Source organism: Eurytemora carolleeae, unplaced genomic scaffold, assembly GCF_000591075.1.
Source record: "Eurytemora carolleeae unplaced genomic scaffold, Eaff_2.0 scaffold462, whole genome shotgun sequence".
In the NCBI taxonomy this organism is placed as follows: domain Eukaryota; kingdom Metazoa; phylum Arthropoda; class Copepoda; order Calanoida; family Temoridae; genus Eurytemora; species Eurytemora carolleeae.
Window position 1 is genome coordinate 206673 of NW_019396408.1, and position 22663 is coordinate 229335.

General features: G+C 33.0%; 3 protein-coding genes across 4 annotated transcripts; 1 reads left to right on the forward strand and 2 right to left on the reverse strand.

Annotated features, from left to right (window-relative positions):
• Positions 1-30: 30 nt before the first annotated feature.
• Positions 31-6468, reverse strand: LOC111702728 (uncharacterized). 2 transcript variants are annotated; one of them, XM_023474501.1, is made up of 11 exons: positions 6202-6468; positions 5898-5972; positions 4787-5226; positions 4020-4391; positions 3350-3440; positions 2654-2774; positions 1915-2012; positions 1645-1721; positions 1135-1375; positions 528-669; positions 31-310 (listed from the first exon to the last, which is right to left on the reverse strand). In XM_023474501.1, exons 1-11 carry the CDS (start codon positions 6438-6440, stop codon positions 62-64), a joined length of 2145 nt encoding a protein of 714 aa, XP_023330269.1. In that variant the 5' UTR covers positions 6441-6468; the 3' UTR covers positions 31-61. The 2 variants fall into 2 exon arrangements, with proteins under 2 accessions (XP_023330269.1, XP_023330270.1); XM_023474502.1 differs by having other exon boundaries at positions 5873-5972; positions 6202-6421.
• On the reverse strand, positions 6447-8987 carry LOC111702730 (ribosome biogenesis protein NSA2 homolog). The gene is made up of 5 exons (XM_023474503.1): positions 8857-8987; positions 8122-8251; positions 7507-7577; positions 6902-7174; positions 6447-6733 (listed from the first exon to the last, which is right to left on the reverse strand). Exons 1-5 carry the CDS (start codon positions 8947-8949, stop codon positions 6512-6514), a joined length of 789 nt encoding a protein of 262 aa, XP_023330271.1. The 5' UTR covers positions 8950-8987; the 3' UTR covers positions 6447-6511.
• Positions 8988-9948: 961 nt separating this feature from the next.
• LOC111702720 (nucleolar protein 9) lies at positions 9949-22055 on the forward strand. Its single transcript, XM_023474491.1, has 15 exons — positions 9949-10121; positions 10807-10860; positions 11128-11189; positions 11606-11713; positions 12222-12421; positions 12868-12963; positions 15324-15457; positions 16192-16288; positions 17074-17417; positions 17793-17921; positions 17963-17973; positions 18199-18310; positions 20002-20060; positions 20394-20503; positions 21829-22055. The coding sequence occupies exons 1-15, from the start codon at positions 10026-10028 to the stop codon at positions 22008-22010; spliced, it is 1794 nt and encodes a 597-aa protein (XP_023330259.1). The 5' UTR covers positions 9949-10025; the 3' UTR covers positions 22011-22055.
• Positions 22056-22663: the final 608 nt, after the last annotated feature.

Genomic DNA, 22663 nt, shown 5'->3' on the forward strand with positions numbered 1-22663 from the left:
TGGATCTTTAATAAATAATAAATTTTCAAACCTGTGAAATCATTTTAGAATAAATTTAACCTTAAGGTTTCCAAAACCGTTCCAGCATAGGGGTATCAGAGAGTTTTAATTTCTCTTGAACTTTGTTGAAAAAGTGTGGTTTGCTCGCCGTGATGGTAATCTTCTTATCCGGTAATATCTCAGGGATAGAAAGTCTACGCGCGTGCAGAAAGATGGGTAAATGCCGCGCTTGACTACGCTTCAATTTGAGACGGTTGAGGATATCTCCGGCTACCCGCTGCGGGGGTCCCAGTTGATCAGCCCACGAGTACTAAACAAAATGGCGTCAGATGGGCAGAAGGAAAATTACTTTGAAGAGTATATTCGGCAGCAATGGAATTGTATAAACAGTTGCAAACTCATTAAAGACTTTGACCAAGTGGTGTACATAAATGAATTACGGATGGAAATAAACGAATTATTGGGAAAATATTATAATTTAGTAAAATTATAATTAAAGTAAAATTCATCATTTTATTCCTCCTTACCTTGCTGTCTCCAAGAATTGGTGTCCCAAGACCAAGTCCCAGATGAACCCTGATCTGATGTTTTACTCCAGAAACCATTAAACACTCAACCATAGCCGCAGAGCCATTGGTAGAAAGAACTCGGAACTCGGTTGCCGCGGGACTAAAAATTATAATTTTAACCTGATAATTCTAACCNTTTATTCTCATCAATAAGAAACAGAGAAACATTTTACTAGCTATTAAATTCAAATTACCCTAAATACAAAAATGACAATGCCCGATTTACAACGATAAACTTAAAACCTTAATCCAACCAAAATGTGGAGTTTCTCAAATACTTAAAAAAAAATAACAGAAAAACCGCCAATGAAAAAAACAGTTTAAAGAAACAAAAACATTGATATCTAATTCAAATTGACCAGACAAAGCTTTAAAGAGTACCGTTGAAAATCGAGTATTGTCATCTTTGCATGGAGAGTAACTTAAAATTACGCTTTTAGCCCCTCAAAGGTTTTTTTTTTTTTATCAAGTCACAGCCCCAGAATTTGGTCAAGTGACCTTGAATGTGGAAAGTTTAGGTGAGAAAACCTGATCCAAACGTAATATTTTTATAATTATATTTTACCTGACAGGTCCGCGATATGTAGATTTATTATTTAAAATTTGACTTGCATCATAATCCGGCCGAACAGTAGGTCTGAATCGACCATCCACCTTCCCCTCGGAAATAGGAATGTTGACAATCCCTTCCCTGGTAGTCGGAATACCGTTAGTGATCGCATAATACATTTTGACGATCTTTCTCGCAGCGATCATCTGCTTTAAATGCTTACGACGTGTTTCACTTGTCGCAAATAATACAATCCCTGAAATAATGATTTACAATAAATGTTAGAGGGTGTTAATTTTTCCAAAAAAAATTCAGTTCGCAAACAAGTATACTACTAGGAATACTAAGACATGTTCATTAAATGTATTTTTCACAAATATCATAAAAGGCTGTCTCAAATGGGGTTTAAAGATAAAAATGTTTAAAAAATCGCTAGTACAAGGGAAAATAAAAATTACAAATTATAATAAAATATTCATAAATTACACAAATTACATTTTTTATGAGATAATAAATAAACTCGACCTGTGGTAGTTTTATCAATTCTGTGAACTTCAAATAGCTTCTTGTGTCCAAGTTGACTGGCAAGGAATGGCAAATATCTAACATTATTAATATTTTAGATTTTTTAGATGTAAAAATAAACTTTTTATTTACAGTGGTAGACGATTATATGGTGGTGTATTTTTCGACCTACGAAAATCCGCTATACTTCACTTCTGACCTACGACAAATCCGCTATACTATAAATCCGACCTACTAGCACGTGGTTTTAAATGAAAACAAGCCACTTACTTTTCTAAATTACAATTATGTTTGTCGGAAGGAGATGAAAACATTGGTAGTCCATAGGGTTTCCACAGAGCCAGCAATTCATGCTTGTTATACAGAACCTTGAAAAGGCAATTCTTGATTAGAGAATTGCAGAAAATAAAGATTTCCACCATAAAAAATCAGTATTTCAATATATAAAATCATTATTCCATTGTTCTACAAAAGCTGACCGAAAAATCCGGTAATAAATACTTCAGTAATACGGTTATTTGCAATTGAATCCTTTGTAAATAAGTTGTCTTTAAATCTCCATTTTAGTCACCTGTAATTCGGTGGACAATTGTAATGAAGTCTTTAGTAATTGCGTTATTTGTATTTGTTAGGTTTTCTCAAATTTGCTGAGTTGTATTTAAATGATTTCAAACTTGATAAAGTTTAATTTTTAACCTGTAGTTCGTTTATCAATAAATTTGTCCCTTGTAACTTTATCATTTGTCTATCATTCATTTATTTTCTGTCAAATCAAAAATTGGCAATTGGGAGGGGAAAATACTGATGGTGAAAGAACTTTTATCCTGAGAATCCAGAGCTGAAAACTTTAGAATGTGATATCCCTAATCCCGATCTGTTGATTAATCTGGAGATTAAATTCATGAGGAGAACAAGCAATATTTAATCTGGAGATTAAGAAAAAGAGTGGATCAAGCATTAATCCCGATATCCACCATTCAAAAGTTCCCAGCTCGGTTTAAAGTTGTACCTTGTTGAGTAATAACTCTTCTATCTCTACACTTGTATATTTTGATATATTAGGAGGAGAATATTTAGAGACAGGTGTGTACTCTGTCTTCTCCAGGTTTATCCCATCATCTTCCTTTCTCCTGATCAATAATATATATCAGGAATATTTAGAGACAGATGTGTACTCTGTCTTCTCCAGGTTTATCCCATCATCTTCCGTTCCCCTGATCAATAATATATATCAGGAATATTTACAGAAAATTTGAACTGAATGGAATTTTATTTTATTTTCTGGATTTCTGGGAAAATCCTTTTTAGTTCCTCTCTCTCAATTTTCACACTTATCACTTCACTTTTTTATTTCCTGTTTATGCAACATTTTGTGAAGTGAGAAAACCCCGAAATAAAAAACTGAAGGTTGCCTAAAAAGTGCACTATTTTCGCCTTTATCACGTTCAAAGAACACGTCATTTTTAAACTAACAAGTTAAACCATTCAGTTGAAAGCGTACACTTATGGTTTACATATTTTCTGTAAAAATTAAAATTTTCTAGAAGTAAGTTTGGACTTTTAATAAACGTACGTAACGCAAAGAAAAGTTATCAACTGATGCAGCAATACACTGTACGTACAATTACTTTAAGTTCGATTGTAAAAAAAATATGTCAAAATTGCGCATAATTATCGAGATGGGGGTGGGGGTATGCTCCCTTACCTGGTAATATTTGTATTGTGTGTAATGGTTGCCGCGGACAGGCGGGCATGAATACCAACTCCAATCTGATCAACGGGACTACCTAGATTCCCTAGATAGAACATTCTTTATCAGGACAGAATCCGGGGAATAAAGAGTTAATTATTGTATTCAGAAGAGTAATTGATTGAACATCGCATTATTAACTGATCCTCCATGCAAAGATGGCAATGTCTGATTTACAACTAGCTGTACCCTTGAAACCATTATCTGATAAGAATATGGCAGAAACTGTCTTTTTTTTACTTATTAAATTCTGATTTTTCCGTTGCTTCTGAAAAGCAAGAAATAAACACATGGATATCTAATTCATACTTGAACACAAAGTCATTGTAAATCGTACATTGCCATCTTTACATAAAGGGTCACTTGAAATTAATATCACAGTCCCTTCGAAATTGAAAATATTTCTTTCAACTACAAACATTGCATGTTTAATTGTAAAAGCAAAAAATTTAGATAAAAATAGTAGAACGAAAAATTTAAATAATTATTTCAGGTCAGAAGGGACTCAACCATCAGCCTGGATAACATGGATTGCTAAAATGACTAATGCTGCGTTTTCAAAAGACAAATTTTTCTTTTTATGACAAATAATCTGCTTACATTATTTTATTTCTCACTTTTTTACCTTTATCATCAACTGCGTCTGGTGTATCCGTATTTCTCAAGGACCTAATATACTCCAGAGCAGGCGACGATTTCTTTTTAGTCTTCGTCCTATTCAACACTTCACCGGGTTTTGGAGACCTTGACGCCGGCGGAAGATTTAGAGTTTTATCACTTTTGTTATTTTTCAATTCCTCGTCAAAGTTTGATAAAGTTGTGATTTTAGATTCCTGGTTTGTATTCCTGCTTCTATAGATATCTTGCAGCATCTCAAGTTTGCTTTTATTTGGCTCGGGTTTGATTGGTTGAGAAATTTGTTGAAGATTTAGAGTTTTACAATCCTCGGGGTTGGAAAAGGTGGAGTCGACTGAGAAAAATTGCTGATCTAAGAAATCTAAAATCAAAAAATTTAATTATTTTCTTACGAGATCAAAAGAATTGCTACAGAGAAACTAAATTCAAACATTTTGAGGAAATATTTTCAGGGGATTGTACTGTATATTTTCTCGAAAAATATTATTTGAAAAAAAATTTTCTCCAAAAGTTAAAAGGTTTTAATTGCTAAATCGGCGAAAATGAATCAATTTTTGGGTAAGAATTATCAAAAAGTAAAAAAAAACATGCCTTTTGATTCTCAAATTTTCATTTTTTCTCCCAAATCATAAAAAATCATTCTGAAAAATATACACCCCTGAAATATTTTCTCATTAAATCAAACTTATTATAATTTTACTAGTCATAAAAAAACTTTAAGTGATTAAGATAAATTAACTGTTCTTAGGAACTTACCCAGATCTTTCGGTATAGATGTTATTTGCGGAGGATGATTGTTGTCAGGAGAACTAGCCGGGGAAACTCCAGACACAATATACTGCTGATCAATTTCATGCATATCCGTTCTATCCAACTCCAGGAGAGAAATAGGACTGGGTTCAACCGTCCGAGGTGTATTTACAGACTCCGGAGAAAATTTTCTAAGTGCATCACCGAAATTTAACTCGTCGAAATAATTGAGATCGTCTTTCGGTTTCGTTTCAGATTTTTTATTTTTAACAGTTTTAGATTCTTTAACGTTTTTAATTTCAAATTTGTGTTTAAATGGTTTAAATTTAATGAACTGATTATCAATGCTCGTGTCGAACAGGACGGATTCAGGGGAGGAGGAGTTCTCTTGATTCTCCCTGGAATTCTCAATCCAGGATTCTCCTGATCTCTCCTGCAGAGGTTCACTGTAATAGGCCAGTTATTTTTTAGAAGAAGTCAGACAGGTTTACTTGATCTTTAATAAATAAAGAATCCATGATCCTTGTTAATTATCCTAAAATCTATCGTGCAAAAATGTTAAGATAAGAATTTTTAAAGTTCTAATAGCGCTGCATCCCCCCCCCCCACCTCTCCTCTATTGGAACCTCAATAGGGTAAAAAATAACTTTCTATTTATGGAAAAAACGAAAAATCTGGAATTATTCTTTATAAGAATTCAAAACTGAATTATATAAGTTGTTAAATTACATTCATATAATTTCAACAAATCCCTCATTCTCTAATTTTGAGCTAAAAAATTTCTAACTTTGGGCTTTTCTGTGATTAGCCGCAATGGCGGCCTAACTGTGGAATTTTAAACGTTGTAATTTCAAGTAACCCTCCAATAAGAGAGGGACATGTTCAATTTATTGTGATCTCCATTGCTTAGTAAAAATCCTCAAGTCAGATCAATAGAGAACAATCAATAGAAAGTAACCAAATTTCAAAGAGAAAAAATGGGATTTCTCAACCATTCTTCGTAATAAAAAGATTTTTTGGATTCCGTTGCGAATCGGACATGGCTCTCTGTAAATAGAAGTTCATTTAAAAATAAGTCTACAGTCCATTCACCTACTGTTGGATAAAGGGACTATTCCTGGTTGTGGGACGAGGAGCAGGGTCCAGAGGATCCATCTGTCCATGATACTCAGGTATATTATCCCGATCCATCCTGAACAATTGAATAAGATTTAACAGCTTTCCTTTAATTTAAAACGAGAAATAGTATCGTGGCATTGCCTGGGCTTCTTATTTGTGTTATCCAGTAAAAAAAAGAATAATGTATCGAAATGGTCATCTTTAAAAAACACCCGGGTTTAAAGGTTTTAAACTTAAAGTTTCTACTTCATGCCGTCATTTAGGTTCTAGGTAATTCGACAAAAATGTAACTTAGAGCTTGCCTGATATTTCCAAAGCTGGACCCGACCCTAAGATCGATGCTCTCAGATTTCTTTTTAAGATTAAGAAAATCTGTCCATTTCTCCACCCCTCCTCCTCCTCCTGGTTCCTCCAACCCATCAGGATCATGCTCAAGTGCGCGCGGATTTTTACGAACAACACGTGGCATCATGTACACGCATGACGTGCTGAACTCCCGCTGAAGCACGTGAAGACGCGACAAACGCGCAATCTGCGCCATTTTTTATTTCTGAAAAAAATTGTTCACTTCATAAAAATTTCTGACCAGCTAATATTTACTCATGGGTTAATCTATGAGTTTACCAGAAGAACAGCGTTAATACATCCGTCATTTTCAGGGTTATTCGTCACCTGGGCGTACTTCCCCCACACAACTTTACCACCCGAGGTGACAAGACCTAGTTCACTGATATTCACTTCTATGATGGTTCCCTTGGTGATCACTCCCAAGGAGGTGTACATAGGGCTGCTGGGGTTCTTCTTTACACCAATGATCGGTAAACAAAATGTGGCCTGGAATAGAAAAGATTACTATAAAAACTTCTACCGATGAATAGTAAAATCAGCTCTAGTTTATTGCATGCAACTAATCTTATAAACACTACACTTATTGATATCAGCAAATTTTACTAGATCTTTAAAGATTTAAAAATTTAAGTTTGGAAAATAAAGGTATATTACCCTGAGTTCGGGGTGTGTAACATGCGCCTTCTTAAACCTAAGCGCCATGGGTCGAATAAATCGCTCGAACTTTGGCGGCTTTCTTGTGAAATTCTCTCCGACAAAGGTTACTTTGGTCACCATCCGCTTCCAGCCCTTCCGCCTCGTCTTCCCGGATTTCAAGATTTTGAAAACATCCGCCTCGGATTGCGCTTTGACGGCGGGTAGAGGAACCTCCCACTTTCCCGCCTTCTCTTTCCTCTTCTGCTTTACCATGCTTGAGATGTTTTTAGCCTAGAATAAAATATTATAAAACAATTGAATAAATTAAAGATTTTTAAAAACAATTCATCTAAAATGGCATTTTTAGATCAGGGTATATATAGATCTAATAGGGAGAAATTGTTTTTCTCTCTCAGTCTCCTTGTTAAATCTTAATTCAAACAAGGAGAAGAGTTTAAAAAGTAAAAAAGTTATATTAAACTTTCCCCTATGGCTTCAGAAACAATTGAGAAATAAACATGAAACGAACCAATTTAATAATTTTCATTTCATTTTAAATTAATAATTTGAATTAAATGAGTAAAACTAAGACCTATAAATACAGGAAGGGGGGGAGGGTGCACCTGTGTTTCATGTTCTCTGTCAAGTAGATATGCAGGAACAGCACCTTCCTCAGCAGGGGCATCCTTCTTACCTTAGTTATCAATTTGTTAATAATCAATCCATTTCTTAAAAATTAATCAAATCGTAAATAATCGATCAATTGGTTGATACAACATAACCAATCATTTTTTGGTTCTAGCTCATTCGAGATCAATCTATCTACTAACAAAATCAGTTTTTTAATAATCAATCAGTTCATTAATCTTTCAATTAGTTCATTAATAAATCGATTCATAATTAATTAATCAATCAATTCAAAACTAGTCAATTAATTCATCAATGATCATCAGTTTATTGATAATTAATGACTTAATTAATAATCAATCAATTCAACATTAGTTAATCAAATCTCAAAAATCAAAAATGATCTAGTGGTTCCTTTATACCTTGGTAACATGATAGTAGTTTCACTACTTTTCTAGTGCACTCGGCCATATTAGATATTGATATTTTTTTCATTTATCTTTTTTCACTAATTCGGTGATAATTATCTCAAAAAAAAAATTAGTTCTTTCGTGATGAAGAAAAACAAAACAATAGCATTAATGCATCAATTGTACAAAATTTTATTATACCTTTAGTTTTCTTCTCTTGATGAGCTTTAATAGTTTTCTTCATCTGAACCTTCTCACTAAACCTCTTCTTGTTGAGAAGTTTGGCTTTGATTCCACGAACCTTACGCGCTTCAGCAGCATTCTTGTGAACCTAGAACAAGATATATTTATTTAGTTTTATAACAAAATATTTAAAGGAACTGTAAGCGTGATTTCAAAGGGTAATGCCTGATTTGCAACGATACCGTTTAAACTCCTGACTGATCATCACTCATCAGATTACTATAAAATGATGTTTAAATTGTGGGGAAACTGGAGTGTACGATTAACCAAGCGCACAGTGTGAACTTGACTAACGTATAATCCTTTAAAAAATTGTCAAATGCGGTTTAAAAACTCTAATGTAAAAACTTATTTTCTGCGACTTCCTAAAAGTAAATATTATTAATTCTAAGGAAGTAAAATGCGTAAAAAAGTATAAACAACTGCAAGCGTTTTTTTGCAGAAAAATTAGGATTCAAGGGTACTGTTGTGAATTGTCACTGGGATACAGTCGCGTACAGTCGCTTCAGTCAGGGACAGTAAATGATATTATAATTTCTTTTTTAATGTAAGGCCAATTTATAAAATAAGTTACAATGATTAAGATTTTAAATAGGATGTAATTAAAATGTTTGTTTAGAAGTTGAATATAGTTAGTTCAATAAAAAAACTGCATTTTTCATTAAAAATATAACTCTGAGCAGTTGTACTTACCGCCCTAGCTTCCTTCTTCCTTTTCCTCTCATGATAATCAAGTCTATATCCATGACGCTTCCTGTGAAGCTCTATATGCTCGTTCTGTGGCATACTGTTTAAAACTAACTCTGCAAAAAATAAAGTTTGGAGAACACTCAGTAACTTGTTGTGTGTAATTAATCACGGTAGATTTATGATCATTTAGTTTTTAGTCTGTCCTTGCCGTAATGCTTGGTTAAGAAATTGTCTTAACCTAACCTTACTTTAAAATAATACAAAAAACGACGATAAAATTGAGAAAATTTTGTTGTCTCATCGGAAGCTAGTTATTTGAATTGAAGAGAACAAAAGAAGAAAACGTAATTTACGATTTAAAAAAGATATATATTTAAAACTCTTCTTTAAAATTTTTGGGCTTTCTGATTAAAGGAGCAATCGGAGATCTTTGAAAAATTAAGGTTGATTGATTGATTGATTTATCAACGTATATGCTCTATAAACTTGTCATAAGACAGATTCTTAGCTACATAAGGGAGGACCGGATGGGACTAATGCCCTTTTACTTGTACTCGGCTCTATGGAGCCTTCAATGAGTACTAATTTTTTGCAATTTTCTGCAAGGTAAGGACAAGTAAAAGAGCATATACTGCTAACTATTGTGCATGCATGGACATCGTCCACCCAGCAGCTTGGGCCCACTGCACTGTGTAGAATCGATGGCACAACCTTTTGACTGGTGGGAAATTTTGCCACAAATTTGACACTTAACACCGTTTTCGTGAAGTGTACTCAACGTACACCGCTCCACTGTATTTACTGAGAAACTTGTGGCAAATCTCCGGGGTTATGACTTACTAGGTTCTACATCTCGCCGCAAGTAGCGGGATCGGGGACCCGACCCAACCACTTCAAGATTTGAAACCGAGAGCGCTACTTCTGAGCCACAGAAGCTAGCTAAAAAAGCAAGGTTTCATGGTGTAATGGTTAGCACTCTGGACTCTGAAAAATTAAGGTTGAAATTACGTACATAGCTATTGACCATGAGCAATGCTTCCATAATACCGCGTTCAATTATTGAATTAAATAAAGAAGACGACTTAATTCAGACTGCGCATGCTCACAACTCTGTACATCGATTGTAAACATTAAAAACCAAAACATTCACGTGTGAAGTTAATAATAACGAAATGAACGTGAAGAGTAAGAAAAAACGTTCTTTCCTCCAGCAAGCAAAGAAATTTGGAAGACAAGGACAACGAGGGAGAGGGACAAATATTGCCCAGGTTAGATTTTTCCCTTTTTATTCTAATTAGGCAAAGAAAACAGTGCTTTAAAGTCGAGGTAGCCTGTAACGGATTAATTGCAGTATTTTTGCTTTCTTTTTAATACGAATGGAAATTCGGGGGGTCTGTCCTAGTATACAATTTTTGGACCCCCCCCAGCCCCCCCCCCCTCCTATCAATTTTGTACATGACCATTTATTTTTCAGCAAATTTATTATTATTTATTTTTTTGTTATTTAGGGTTAGGTTAGGTTAAGATACTTTCTGGGCCGAGCGCTGCGGCTAGGATGGGCTAGGGGGCCGAGCGCTGCGGCCACGGGTTAGGTTAGTTAAGACACTTTCTGGGCCGAGCGCTGCGGCTAGGATGGGCTAGGGGGCCGAGCGCTGCGGCCACGGGTAATGCCCGATTAGCATCGGTACCCTTAAAACCTCTGATGAATTATGTGTAAGATACTCGTATTTTCGTTTTCCAGGTTTAAAAGTGTTTAATTCTGACAATGATTTTTTATATTTTCCTGCAGTAGAAACACGAAACTCACTTTTAATGTAGAGAGAAGACAATTGAAATAAGCGTTTTTTTTTGAAATCATAAACATTAATATCTATTCCATCCTTGGCCAAACAAGACTTTTAAGGGTACCGTTGTGGATTGAGCATTCTCATAATATATTTGTTAAATGTATAGGATCAATATGATTATCTGGTGAGAGTACTGGAGAGATGGAAAGCACCATTCGAGGAAATTGAAATTATTCATCTTAAGTAAACTCTAACCTCCCCCTCCCCCCCCTGTTTGAAAAACTGGAAATTTACAAGGCTATAACTGGGAAAAAAGACTTATTTCTAAAGAAGAATGATCTTAATTTTTACTGTACAAATTATCATGTTTTACTTAAATTCTCCCCCCCCCATATTCACTCTTAAAATACGCCTGTTCCGCGTTAGACTGTTTTAAAACATTTTTCTATTTTATTTATTAAAATTTATAAGTGAGTTAATTTGACAGGAAGATGAGGAACGAAGTATTTTTGTCTCGAATGTTTTCAAACAAATGGAAGGAGATGAAAGGTATATTGACAATGATTATTATTTATTTATTCGCAATTTATGTGGAGAGGTTTTTAGATAAAAAAAATCATAAAATATACATTATTTAGTAAAATTTCTGCATCTCTTTATGTTATCTTTAAGATATCTTAAAACAAAACATAACTAAAATACATAATAAAAATAAGATTGAAATATGTCATTTCACTAGATTCGAAAAATTTTCTCAAACGATTTATTTACCATGGATCTAAACATTTTCGTTGGTAAAATATTTGCTTATTGTAAGCTTGCAAGCTTGAAAATAAGATTAAACTGATTTATTTTTAATGAAATTTTGTCCATTGATTTATTTATCTTATAAATGTTAGGATACTTTTGTATTGTTATGATTCAACAACTTGAAATCAATATTAAATATTTTATGAAATTTTCAGAAATTTCGCTGGAAATCAGCTGGCTAGTCGTGTTATAGAACTTCTACTGCCCCACGCCCAGGCGGATGTGCTGGTCAAATTCACAAAGGAACTCACACAGGATCTTAGGTTATATACAAACCAGATGCACAGTTTTCCCACAAAGGATGAGCCTTAAGAGACGACTCATAAATTCTTTAATTTTTTCCATTAATGGTTCTCTACAGTTAAATAAAAGTTTCTCTTCTTGCCAAACCATTTTCAAGTCAAAACACCAAATCATTCTCGTCATATTAAAATATTCAAGTCAAGTTATAAGCTGTCATTCAAGTCTGATCTTCTGTGGGTAACCCTCTTTGTAATAGAAATTTAACCTCTAAAAATAGGTTTGAAAAAATTTAGCTTAGTTTTTTACATTTGGTTGAATTAAAAAATGCTGAAAGATTGTTTTTGGTTAAAAAGGTTATGATTGTTTGTTAATCAAAATCTCTTTTTTCATAACTTCCCGCAATAGGATCTAAAATGATTTTTAAAATAGGCCGTTTAGTCAATTTTTTGAATTTTTTAAAAAAGATTTCTAGATTTCTGATTGCTAAGCTCGTGTGTAGTTGTTCTACTGTTAGTTTTACATTTTCAGGATTATCTGTACAGACCAGTTTGGAAGCCATGTTGTTGAAAAACTGGCAATCCTGACCGCCTTCAGCAAACTGGAGGAGAGGGAGGAGATGCTCACCTGGCTGAGGAAACTCTGCAGGTTTCTGGCAAATAATTTCGAGGATTTTTCCTCAAATGTTTATGCCAGTCATTTGCTGAGAACCTGTATTCAATGCATCACAGGTAGCATTTTATTTAAATTTTAAAGGGACTGTTTAAGCGTAATTTAAAACGGTCCTTTATGCAAAAATGGCGATTTACTATGGTACCCTTAAAATCTTTGCCTGATAAAATATGATTTTTCAATCAGTTCACTGCTAAATTGACTTGCGTATTTTTGCGTATAGGAAACAATTGAGAAATTTTCAGAAAGGAGCACTTTTCCAGTCAGAAAAACGACGATATCCTCCACAATTTTTATCAGATCAGATCTATTAGAATCTGATATCACCAATTTACTTTGCGGCAGTATTCCTATTACTTTATCATAAAAAATATTATATAATTTATCATTTAAGGGACTTAAAGGATACCATTGTGAATCGAGTATTAAAATGTTTTCCGCTGCCGCTGCCACGTTGAATTGTCTTTTTGTTCAAGAAGTTTATTAAAAATAAATTATTGTCTAGGAATGAGACCTGAGAATAAAGAGAAGAACCGAAGCAAACAGTTTGAATCGAAGCAAACCGCAGGATATGATATACTCAATAAATATCAGTTTAAAGGTGAATTCAGCAGTAATCTCTGCCTGTCTGTCTGTTTGTTTGTAACCCATAAACGTTAAAACGGGTAAGCCGATCGGGCCCAAATTCATGACCCCAGGGAAGGTTTACGGATGATCAGAATTTTAAAAGTTTGCCTCTAAAAATTTCGATTTTCATAAAAATTTAGAAAATCCTCGAAAAATATTAATAAATCCGCGAACAAAGATAATGCAACATATAAATTAGATAAAATAAAATAGTTTAAAATCTTACTTTTTTTTCCACAAATTTCTTTATTTGCAGTATTTGTACTTTCTAATTACCCTACTAACCGGAAAACCTATAATTACGTATAACATTCTTATCTTTATGTATTTTTATGTTTGTAATACGTAAAAATAAGCATTTTTTCATACGCAAGACTTACATATTTTCGTAACCATTTCCTTGGTAAAAATACGTATTTTATATCCGTAAAAATACGTTTATGACAAGCGTAAAAATGAGCATGTAAAAAACCTAAAAATTCCAATGAATCAGGATTTTATAGGACGTAGATTTATGTTTGAAAAAATCCTAACATTTTTTAAGTTTTGTAATTTAAAGGTTTCGTACATATTTTTTAGGCATATTCAAGTTCTAAAATCAAAAATGTTAAGAAAGTTGACTATAATTTTGCATACACATTGTTCCTTCATATCTATACAATTAATTCTAAAAATTTCTGAAATCCATATTCATAGATATCAACTAATATACAATATTCTTCTTCACAAATTTACACCATCATCATTCCTTCATCTGTATATCCAATATCCATCTAAATCAACATTCATACATGTTTTTTTCTTTGTATCTTCAACAATTACGTATTCAATATATGTTATACTTCATACACTTACCATTATACCTGTTACAAGACTGTTAAAGCAGAACTTCTATTTATCAAAAAATCGAGAGTTTGAAACACCAAAATGTTTGCATTAAATTTCTTACATAACAATTCTCTTGAAAAGTCATAAAATATTTTTAAATTCTAACTTAAAAATGTATTTTTGTGCAGTTGAGGTCTCGTGAATATATTGACACTTATAAAATTAGTTGGCATAAAATCTAAGAAAATATACGTATTTTTAGGTTTGCATCAAACTTAAAATACAATTGTTTAAGTAAAGAAAAAACCGAAAAAATACGTAAAATAAAAAAATTAAAAACTTCGGAAAAATTATTTGGTGTGAAATTTACGAAATAATACTTATTTTTAGGTTTGCATCATACTTATAAACTCTAAAAAAATACAATATTTTAAGTGAAGAAATTTTGTTAAATAAAAACCTAAAACTTAAAAAAAATACTTGGTAAAAAGTATACGCAATTATTCGTAAAAATACGTTTCTGGAAAACCTAAGCACTTAAAAAAACCCGCTTGGTATGATAAATACGTAAATATACGTAAGTTTTTTACCGCGCATACAAATTTTTACGTAAATATAGCTAAAAATATGTATACCTTTATAGAGGCTTTAGTATTTTTAGGTTTTCGGGTTAGTAGGGAAGATTGTTATTTTTCGTTATGCTAATAAGTTAATTTTTTTTGCTTAAGTTTTGTAGAGCTCATATTTAGCATGGTGTACTAAAAGCATACGTTTACAAAATACAAGTTGTAAGATCACTTACATTTTAAAGAGACTTTATAAGGCAAAAATACTAATCCTTTAAAAAAGGATGATGCTTGCAAAACACCAGTTAAACTAGGAATTTTTCATTAACATGAAATCGTATTTAGCACTAAATTAGGGTTTGAATGATGCGCCGATTTATTATGATTAAATATTTACTTAACCTAATTTAAAAACGTTTTCTTTTGTAAACGGTTTTTAGAGCACTTGAAGTTTTTTTTTCCGGGAAAGTGTGTGTAACATTATATTGGATTTATGTTGGGTACTTCTTCTCAAAGACTTTTAACAAGCGGCAACTTCCCAAGGGTACTTTTTGAAGCGGCAACTTCCCAACTGTGCAATTTCCCAAGCGGCAACTTCCCAAGTCTCTCCTGGCCCAGCGCTCGGCCTCCTTGTCTTTTCTAGTCACCTCGCTCTCATTGTAGCCTGCAGCTCCTCAGGAAGGAAATTGCCGCTTGGTATATTTAACATTTGGGAAGTTGCTGCTTGGGAAATTGTCTCTTGGGAAAATACCTAGAATCTATTAGATTGTGCGACACCCATTGCAAGTTGGATTTTTAGGACAAAACAAAATTAGAAAATGTTATTTTAAAATTTCCTTAGGTTCCTTAAATATCCTGTATGTATTAATTAAGCGTTTGTGCCATCTATTATGATATAAAACTATTGCTGGGGTACCCTAATGAAATGTTATTTAACCAGGGGACCCTGATCTGGAAGAATGCTTGGATATTTTAAATCATAATGTTGTAAACCTTGAACCCAGTCTTCTCCAGCTAGAACAGTGTAGTGCCGTTGTACAGACTTACCTCGCATGTACATCTCTAGCAGCAAAGGTATTTTACATCTCTAACAGCAAAGTTATCTATGTACATTGTACATCTCGAGCATTTATTTATCTAAATCTCTAGCAGCAGAGGTATTTATGTAGATCTTCAGAAGAAACAGTATTTATATACAATTCTAGCAGCAGAGGTATCTATGTACATCTCTAGCTGCAAAGGTATTTATGTAAATCTCGAGCAGCAAAGGTATTTATGTAAATCGCTAGCAGCAGAGGTATTCATGTACAATGTACATTAATTGCAGTAGAGGTTTGTTTGTACATTAAATGCAACAAAGGTATTTATCTTCATCTTTAAAATGTAATTTATTTATGTACATCTATAGCAGCTAAGGTTTTTATGTACATTTCGTGTAGCTAATGCATTCATGTACATGTACAAATACACATCTCATGGACATATTTTGCAGCCAATGTATTGAATTTATACAAGTTAACAGTGATTGATCAGGCCTTGCTCAGCAAGTTCAGACTTTGTTTACAATCCTTTATATTGTTGTGATTGAAACTATTTTTTAGGGCTTTAACGTCATAGTAAAATGTTAAAAGACCCTTTATTCTATGTTCCTCTGATTTACAATAATTTGTTTTTGTTTTAATATTTTAATTTTCTGAGCAAAGTACAATTGGTATTGTGTTTTCCCAGAATATCCGCTTCAAAAAACAAATGAGAGTAATGCATAATAAATACCCTTGATTCCTTGATTTTGATTATTTTGTTTTCAGAGTACTGTTTTGAAATCGACCCTCAAGGAATTGTTGGAAAAGATATTTTACTCAAATCTGGAGTTTATTGAACACCCGGCTCTCGTTAGATTACTGGGTTAGTATCGTTGGGATCTTATCTTATCTTGTATATTTAGATTGAGTTGTTTGATTAATAAGTTAATTGATTTTATTGATTGGTGTGGTAATTGATTTATTGTTTAATGTTGGTGATTGATTGATTTAATGCCTGATTTGTTGATTAATTTATTGATGGATTTATTGATGGATTTTTAAGTGATTTATTGATTTATCTGTGAAGTGATTTATTGACTGATTTGTTGGTTGATGTCTTAAGAGATTTGTTAAATGATCTGTAGAGTGATTCATTGATAAATTTATAGACTAATTTGTGTAATGAATTATTGATGTTTCTTGGCACATTTGTAATAGGTGGATTTTTGGTAACTAACAATTTTGTAACTAACAATTGGTTACCAAATTGTCGGTTACCAAATTGTCAGGTTACCAAATAGTCAAGTTATCAAATTGTTAGTTACCAAATTGTCAGGTTACTAAATTATTAGTTACCAAATTGTAAATTTACCAAATTTCCAAGTTACTATATTGTTAGTTACCAAATTGTTATTTACCAAATTGTTATTTACCAAATTGTTATATACCAAAATGTCAAGTTACTAAATTATTAGTTACCAAATTGGTAGTTACTAAAATGTTAGTTACCAAATTATTAGTTACCAAAAATCCGCCCATCACATTTGTTAATAGATTTATCGAATGATTGTTGATTTATTATCGACTGGATTATTTATTGATTGATTGAGATGTGGATTTATTTGTTGACAATTTGTTGATAGATTTATTTATGATTTACTTTTCTAGAAAGTATTTTGGAGTTCAGTTCTGGGCATGAGAAGATGTTTTTTAAGATCCACAAGAAGCTATTTAACGGTCGCCTGCTCGAGCTCAGCACCCACGATCAGGGAAACTTTGCCGTCCAGCGGTTCTTCGAGAACATTCTGACCGCGGAGATGTTTAGCTTGTGCTGGGCCGAGGTTGCCTCCAGCGTCGAGAAGATCCTTGCCTCCGGATATACCGGAGTAGTGCTGGCGGTGGTGAAGAGTTGTGTAAAGTTGAAGTCTGATCAGGCAGCTGTTCTTAAACAGCTTGGAGCAGCTTTGCATTGTGATGAGAGCTTAGAACAGCTTGCCCCAGCATGTATCAAGGTAGGTTTCATTTCTATATTTTTATTAATTTTTATAATTTATTTGTTTAAACCTCTGTCTGAGCAAAAGTGTTAGTGGAGAAATCCATGTTTCTCTAAACCAGGCAATTGTATATCCGATTCTCAATGATACCCTCAAAAGCTTTGGCTGATTAGAAATGAATAAGATGCGGATTTTCGATGCAAGTTTTCAGAATTCAACATTTTTCATCCTCAATATCTTTCTCATTGTTGCTCAGATAAAAGTTTAACTAGAGGGTCTTCAAATAATAATAGCTAGCTGAAGGGCCTGGCGTTGCCCGTGAAATTTTTGTTCTAAATAAAAAAATTTTGAGAAAAAAAATTCTAATACTGATAATCATAAACAATTGTCTAGTTGATGATTGTTGAACGTCTGACAGAGGATCTTCCTGTCCATCTTCATGGTAGTTTAATCCTCCAAGAACTACTCAAGTTTAGTAAACCTATACAGGTATCCTTGTTTAATCCTCCAGGAACTACTCAAGCTTAGGAAACCTATACAGGTATCCTTGTTTAATCCTCCAGGAACTACTCAAGTTTAGTAAACCTATTCAGGTATCCTTGTTTAATCCTCCAGGAACTACTCAAGCTTAGTAAACCAGCAGGGGCGGGGGGCCCATCTACAACTTAATGGGGGGGGATATTTTCTGACAATCGGTGTTTCATTATCCCAGACTACTTCTTTGAAACCATAGCTGTGAAAAGCTTTTTCCCATCCAATGTTTATTTTTGTTTTGTTGATTGAACGTTTCAATTTTCAGGGAAGGATTAGCGAGGAAGCTGGCAGGAGAACTTGTTTCTCTCTCCTGTTCTAAACATGGATCCAGAGCTTTCGAAGCTCTTTGGAACTCAAGCTCGTTAAAATCAAAGCAGGTGATTACAAAAATCAATCAAACTAAATCACAATTAGATATAACACAATTATAATTGTTTCATCTGCCCCCGGGAACCGAAATAGTTTGTAAGACCATGACATCTGCCACAAATAGCGCTTTATTCCATCAAATCTGACACGAATTGGAGTCGTAAACCGGTCACAAAATATCCAGATAAACCCCTTCAGTACTCAGATTTAATAGTTCTGTTCTTGATCCAACAAGCTGAGATTTACGATCCCGATTTGACTGATTTAATATAAATATTAGCTTCTTCTCCTTATTACTTTTTTTTCGGTGGATACGTTTTCAATGTAAAAATATATAAAAAGACAGCTCTGAGTCCGAATTTAATGAATTTGAGTCGCGTCTCAAATTTTCAAAAAAAACGGTTTCAATTTAGCGCCGGCTTAAATCTTGAAACATTGAATACGATTTTAAGTGGAACCACTCATATTTTAGCCGCGGCTTAAATTTAAGCCTCGTCCTAAATTCTTTAAATTCGGCCTATGTATGTTTAAATATTGTTACCCACAAAGAATGAATCTGTAAAGACGACCGGACGATATAACGATCCCAAGGTTATATTAGGTTATATCAAGATATAGTAATCGTATGGTTTATTTAATGATTTGGCAAAGAAACAAACAAGTTGCAGGGAATCGTTAATATAAGAAACAACAGTAATCATTCCGTACAGTCGTCTCGTGAAGTCTCATCCTTTGTGGATAACCATGTTTAAGAGTGTCGAAAGGGTACAGACAACATAGGCAACTGCACTAACAAACTAATGGGCGTGGGTAACGCCGGGTACAACTGGTAGTTTCAAATGATGTAGCATGGACTTTGAAAGATGCTTGACAATTTTGTTAATAACCATGAATAGGTTGTTTCAGAACTTTTATTTAATTAAAAAGGCCAAAATTAATACCCAAATTTTTCCAAATTTAAAATTTTTTATTTTTTAGATGATGGCTTTTTGTAAAAATTCGTGTTACAGCCGAAATGGGAAAATATAAAGAGAAGAAGGGCATCTTGGAAATACATTTTTCTATCTTCTTTTAACTAACACATTTTTCTTCCAAACTTAATCATTAAAAAGTTAAAATTAACATTTTCGATTATTATATCAAAACCACTTCTTTAAAATAAAAATGTAATGTTAAGGCTTATCACTCAAGCACAAAACATGTTAGCGAATGTTGGAAAAGTAAGGAACAAATTGGCTTACAATTTAGTAGAAAATAAAACACATTAAAAATGTATGCTTTCTAACAATGTTAAAGAGACTGTAAGCGTAATTTCAAGTGACCCTCCATGCAATAATTTGACAATGCACGATTTACAACGGTAACCTTAGAAGTGTTTTTGATCAAGTATGAATTAGATATGTATAATTTTTTTTTTTTTAACTGTTCATTTTCATTTGCGGTTTCTCTGCATAAGCGACTTTTGCATTTCTTGCTTACAAGAAGCAATGAAGAAACTCAAAGAAATAAACACTTTTTCAGTCTGAAAAAATCTTCTTCATTTTTTATCAGATTTTAAGGTGTAATGGATTCCGTTGTAAATCAGGCATTGCCATCTTTGCATGGAGATTGAGGGGACACTTGAAATTGCGCTTACAGCATCTTTATTTTTTTTATCATTTGCGTTGGATGTTGATTATCTTTATTTATCTTTGTTAAGATAATGGTTGAAGAATTGTCCCAGCAGGAGAGTATTCTCAGATCTCATCAATTTGGAAAGTAAATGCCTTATTTGTTTATCCTAGCCACAGCGCTTCATCCCACAATTGACAAAGTTAATGCCTGAAGTGTAACCTAAGTCGCCACTTCGGAGATCACCCTTTTTTGGAAATTCTTTATATATAGATTTTTAAATAAAATGAATTGAGTATTTGTCACAAACTCAAATAATCTAACCCCTTTCTTTGAAATATCTTAGGTCTGGGTTGCAAAGATGTAAGAATTAAAAAATTAAAGTTTGTGGCAACTTTTTTCTAAGTAAATTGTTAAAAAACTATACTTTTGTTTATTATTCTTTTAATTCATACTGTCCTTACCTCTTGTGTTGCCTAGGTATGTATACCAGAAGTGTGCAGTATCTGTGTGGAAACACCAGAAAGAAGATTGGAACCAGATAATTACCAGATCTGATAAAGATATGGAACTATTTAAGGATATTCTAGGTATTTTATTTTATAAAATGAAATTTTTTATCGTTAATCCATTCAGTAATCAATTGATCTGTATCTTTAAGTCCAGTGGCCGATTGAGTTGATTTCTTTTGTTTAACTCTCAAGAAAGCTGATCTCAAGAAAGTTGATCTCGGCAAAATAAAATCTTCACAAAGGATATGAGTTTTGCCACAAACTCCTATGAAACCGATGTCGTAGATCTTTGATATTTCAAACACTGAATTCTGTTAGACCAAAAAGACTAAATATAAAAAATTAAAGGTCTGCACAATCAGGTTTCAAAGAAATAGGTATTTGAAAATTCGAGTTTGTGAATTATCAAGCTCTGGTTTTAAAGTTCAACACTTTTTTTACAAGTTTAAATTTTTTTATATTTCTAATCAAAATAAAATATTATCTATCTATCTAGTTCGGTTGGTGTCAATTTTTCTATCTGCTTGATCAATTTTCTATCTATCAATCTATCTTTGTGTCCATTGTTCTATATATATTAAGCATCTACTATCATAGTCAGACTCTAGCCTTCCATATTTTACCACATCTTTCATCTTAAACCATCAATACAGGGGCGTAAATAAGGGGGGTTATTGGGGTTATTCCCCCCCCCCTAGAATTTGAAAACTTGATTTTAAAATTGAATATCTTTTAACCTTGCACGAAAATATTAGATTTATTTAAGATCTTAACATACTACATTGACGACAAGAAAATTTTAGAAATTAGAGATAAGAAAAAACAAAGACAATATTTTTTCAAAGTTTTGCAGCTTTTCTAAAGATTTAAAAAAGTAACATCTTTCTTTTAGAGTAAAACTATTATTTTTTATCTTACTTAAAATAAATTCAGTTTTTTTAAGATCTTTGTAGTTAATGTAAAATGAATAACTAACTATAATGAAGGATATAAAACAAGGTGAAAGCAGAAAGGGATGAATTAATAATAATAATAATCGCTGTTAAACCTTCAATCTAGGTTGTAGGCTTGAGCTCCCTCCGTTTATTTGATGGGAGTTTGTAAATGCCAGGAATGAGTGGAAAATGCAAATCAAACTCAAATAAAACCAATAATTTCATATACATATGATATTTTCTTTTTTGGGGGGGGGGGGTTTAAAAAAATTTCAAAAAAAAACAAAAAATTTTCCCCCCCCCCCCCCCCTACAGAATCCTTATTTACGCCCCTGCATCAATAAACCTTTCCTGGGGTAATGTTGGCTGATTGGTTCAGCCGTTTTGATTTTTTTTTTTGATGAAGACGGACACTGGACAGACTAGCAAACCACATTTATAACTTTTATCGTTTATTTTTTTACCTAGGAGACGTCGGTAAAGAAAAGAAGGAAATTGATATCAAAGAGAAAAGAAAATCCGAGGTAAAAGAAGAAGAAAATGAAACCAAGAAGATTAAACTGGAAAACCCCGAAACTCCAACGGAAGAGGAAAACAAAGAGAAGAAAAAGAAGAAAAAGAAAATGAAATCTTATCTTGATGATCTTTGATTTATGTTTCTAATTTTTGTTTAAAATAAAAAATTTAATTCACAATTTAAATCCATTTTAACGCCAAAATATTTGTTGCAATTTGAAAGGGCCTTGAATACCTTAAAACAATATATAGGGTGTCCCTAAAAACATGGGAATTCAGTGACGAATTCGATATCGTCTTTATGAATAATTCTTTGATTTAGTATAGTGATACCTACTGAGAAAGCTGTAAGAGTTTCGTCTGCTATGTTTACATTTTGTTTGTTTATGTTTTGACTGCAACCGGTTGTACTTAGTAAAACAAGAAAATTACAGTATACAAACAGAGTAAACTTGTCTATATTCACTGTTCATCTTGCGGAGACATTATAGACACATCTTTTCAGTCTTTTACCCTTTTCATTAAATAAACTCTAGCAGACATAATAATATTATGGCTTTTGAAATTAGGTATTACAATTCTAATTCATAACAAAGACGATATCGAATTCGTCACTGAATTCTCATGTTTTTTGGGACACCCTGTACTTACTGTCCTACGAAACATGACAGAAGCAATTTAAAGTCGTCTTAGAACTCTTTGAAAGTTGTTTTAGAACTCTTGGTTTATTTGTGACATTCAGTCAACAACCTTTCACATTTACTATTCTTGTAATAATAACCACAAA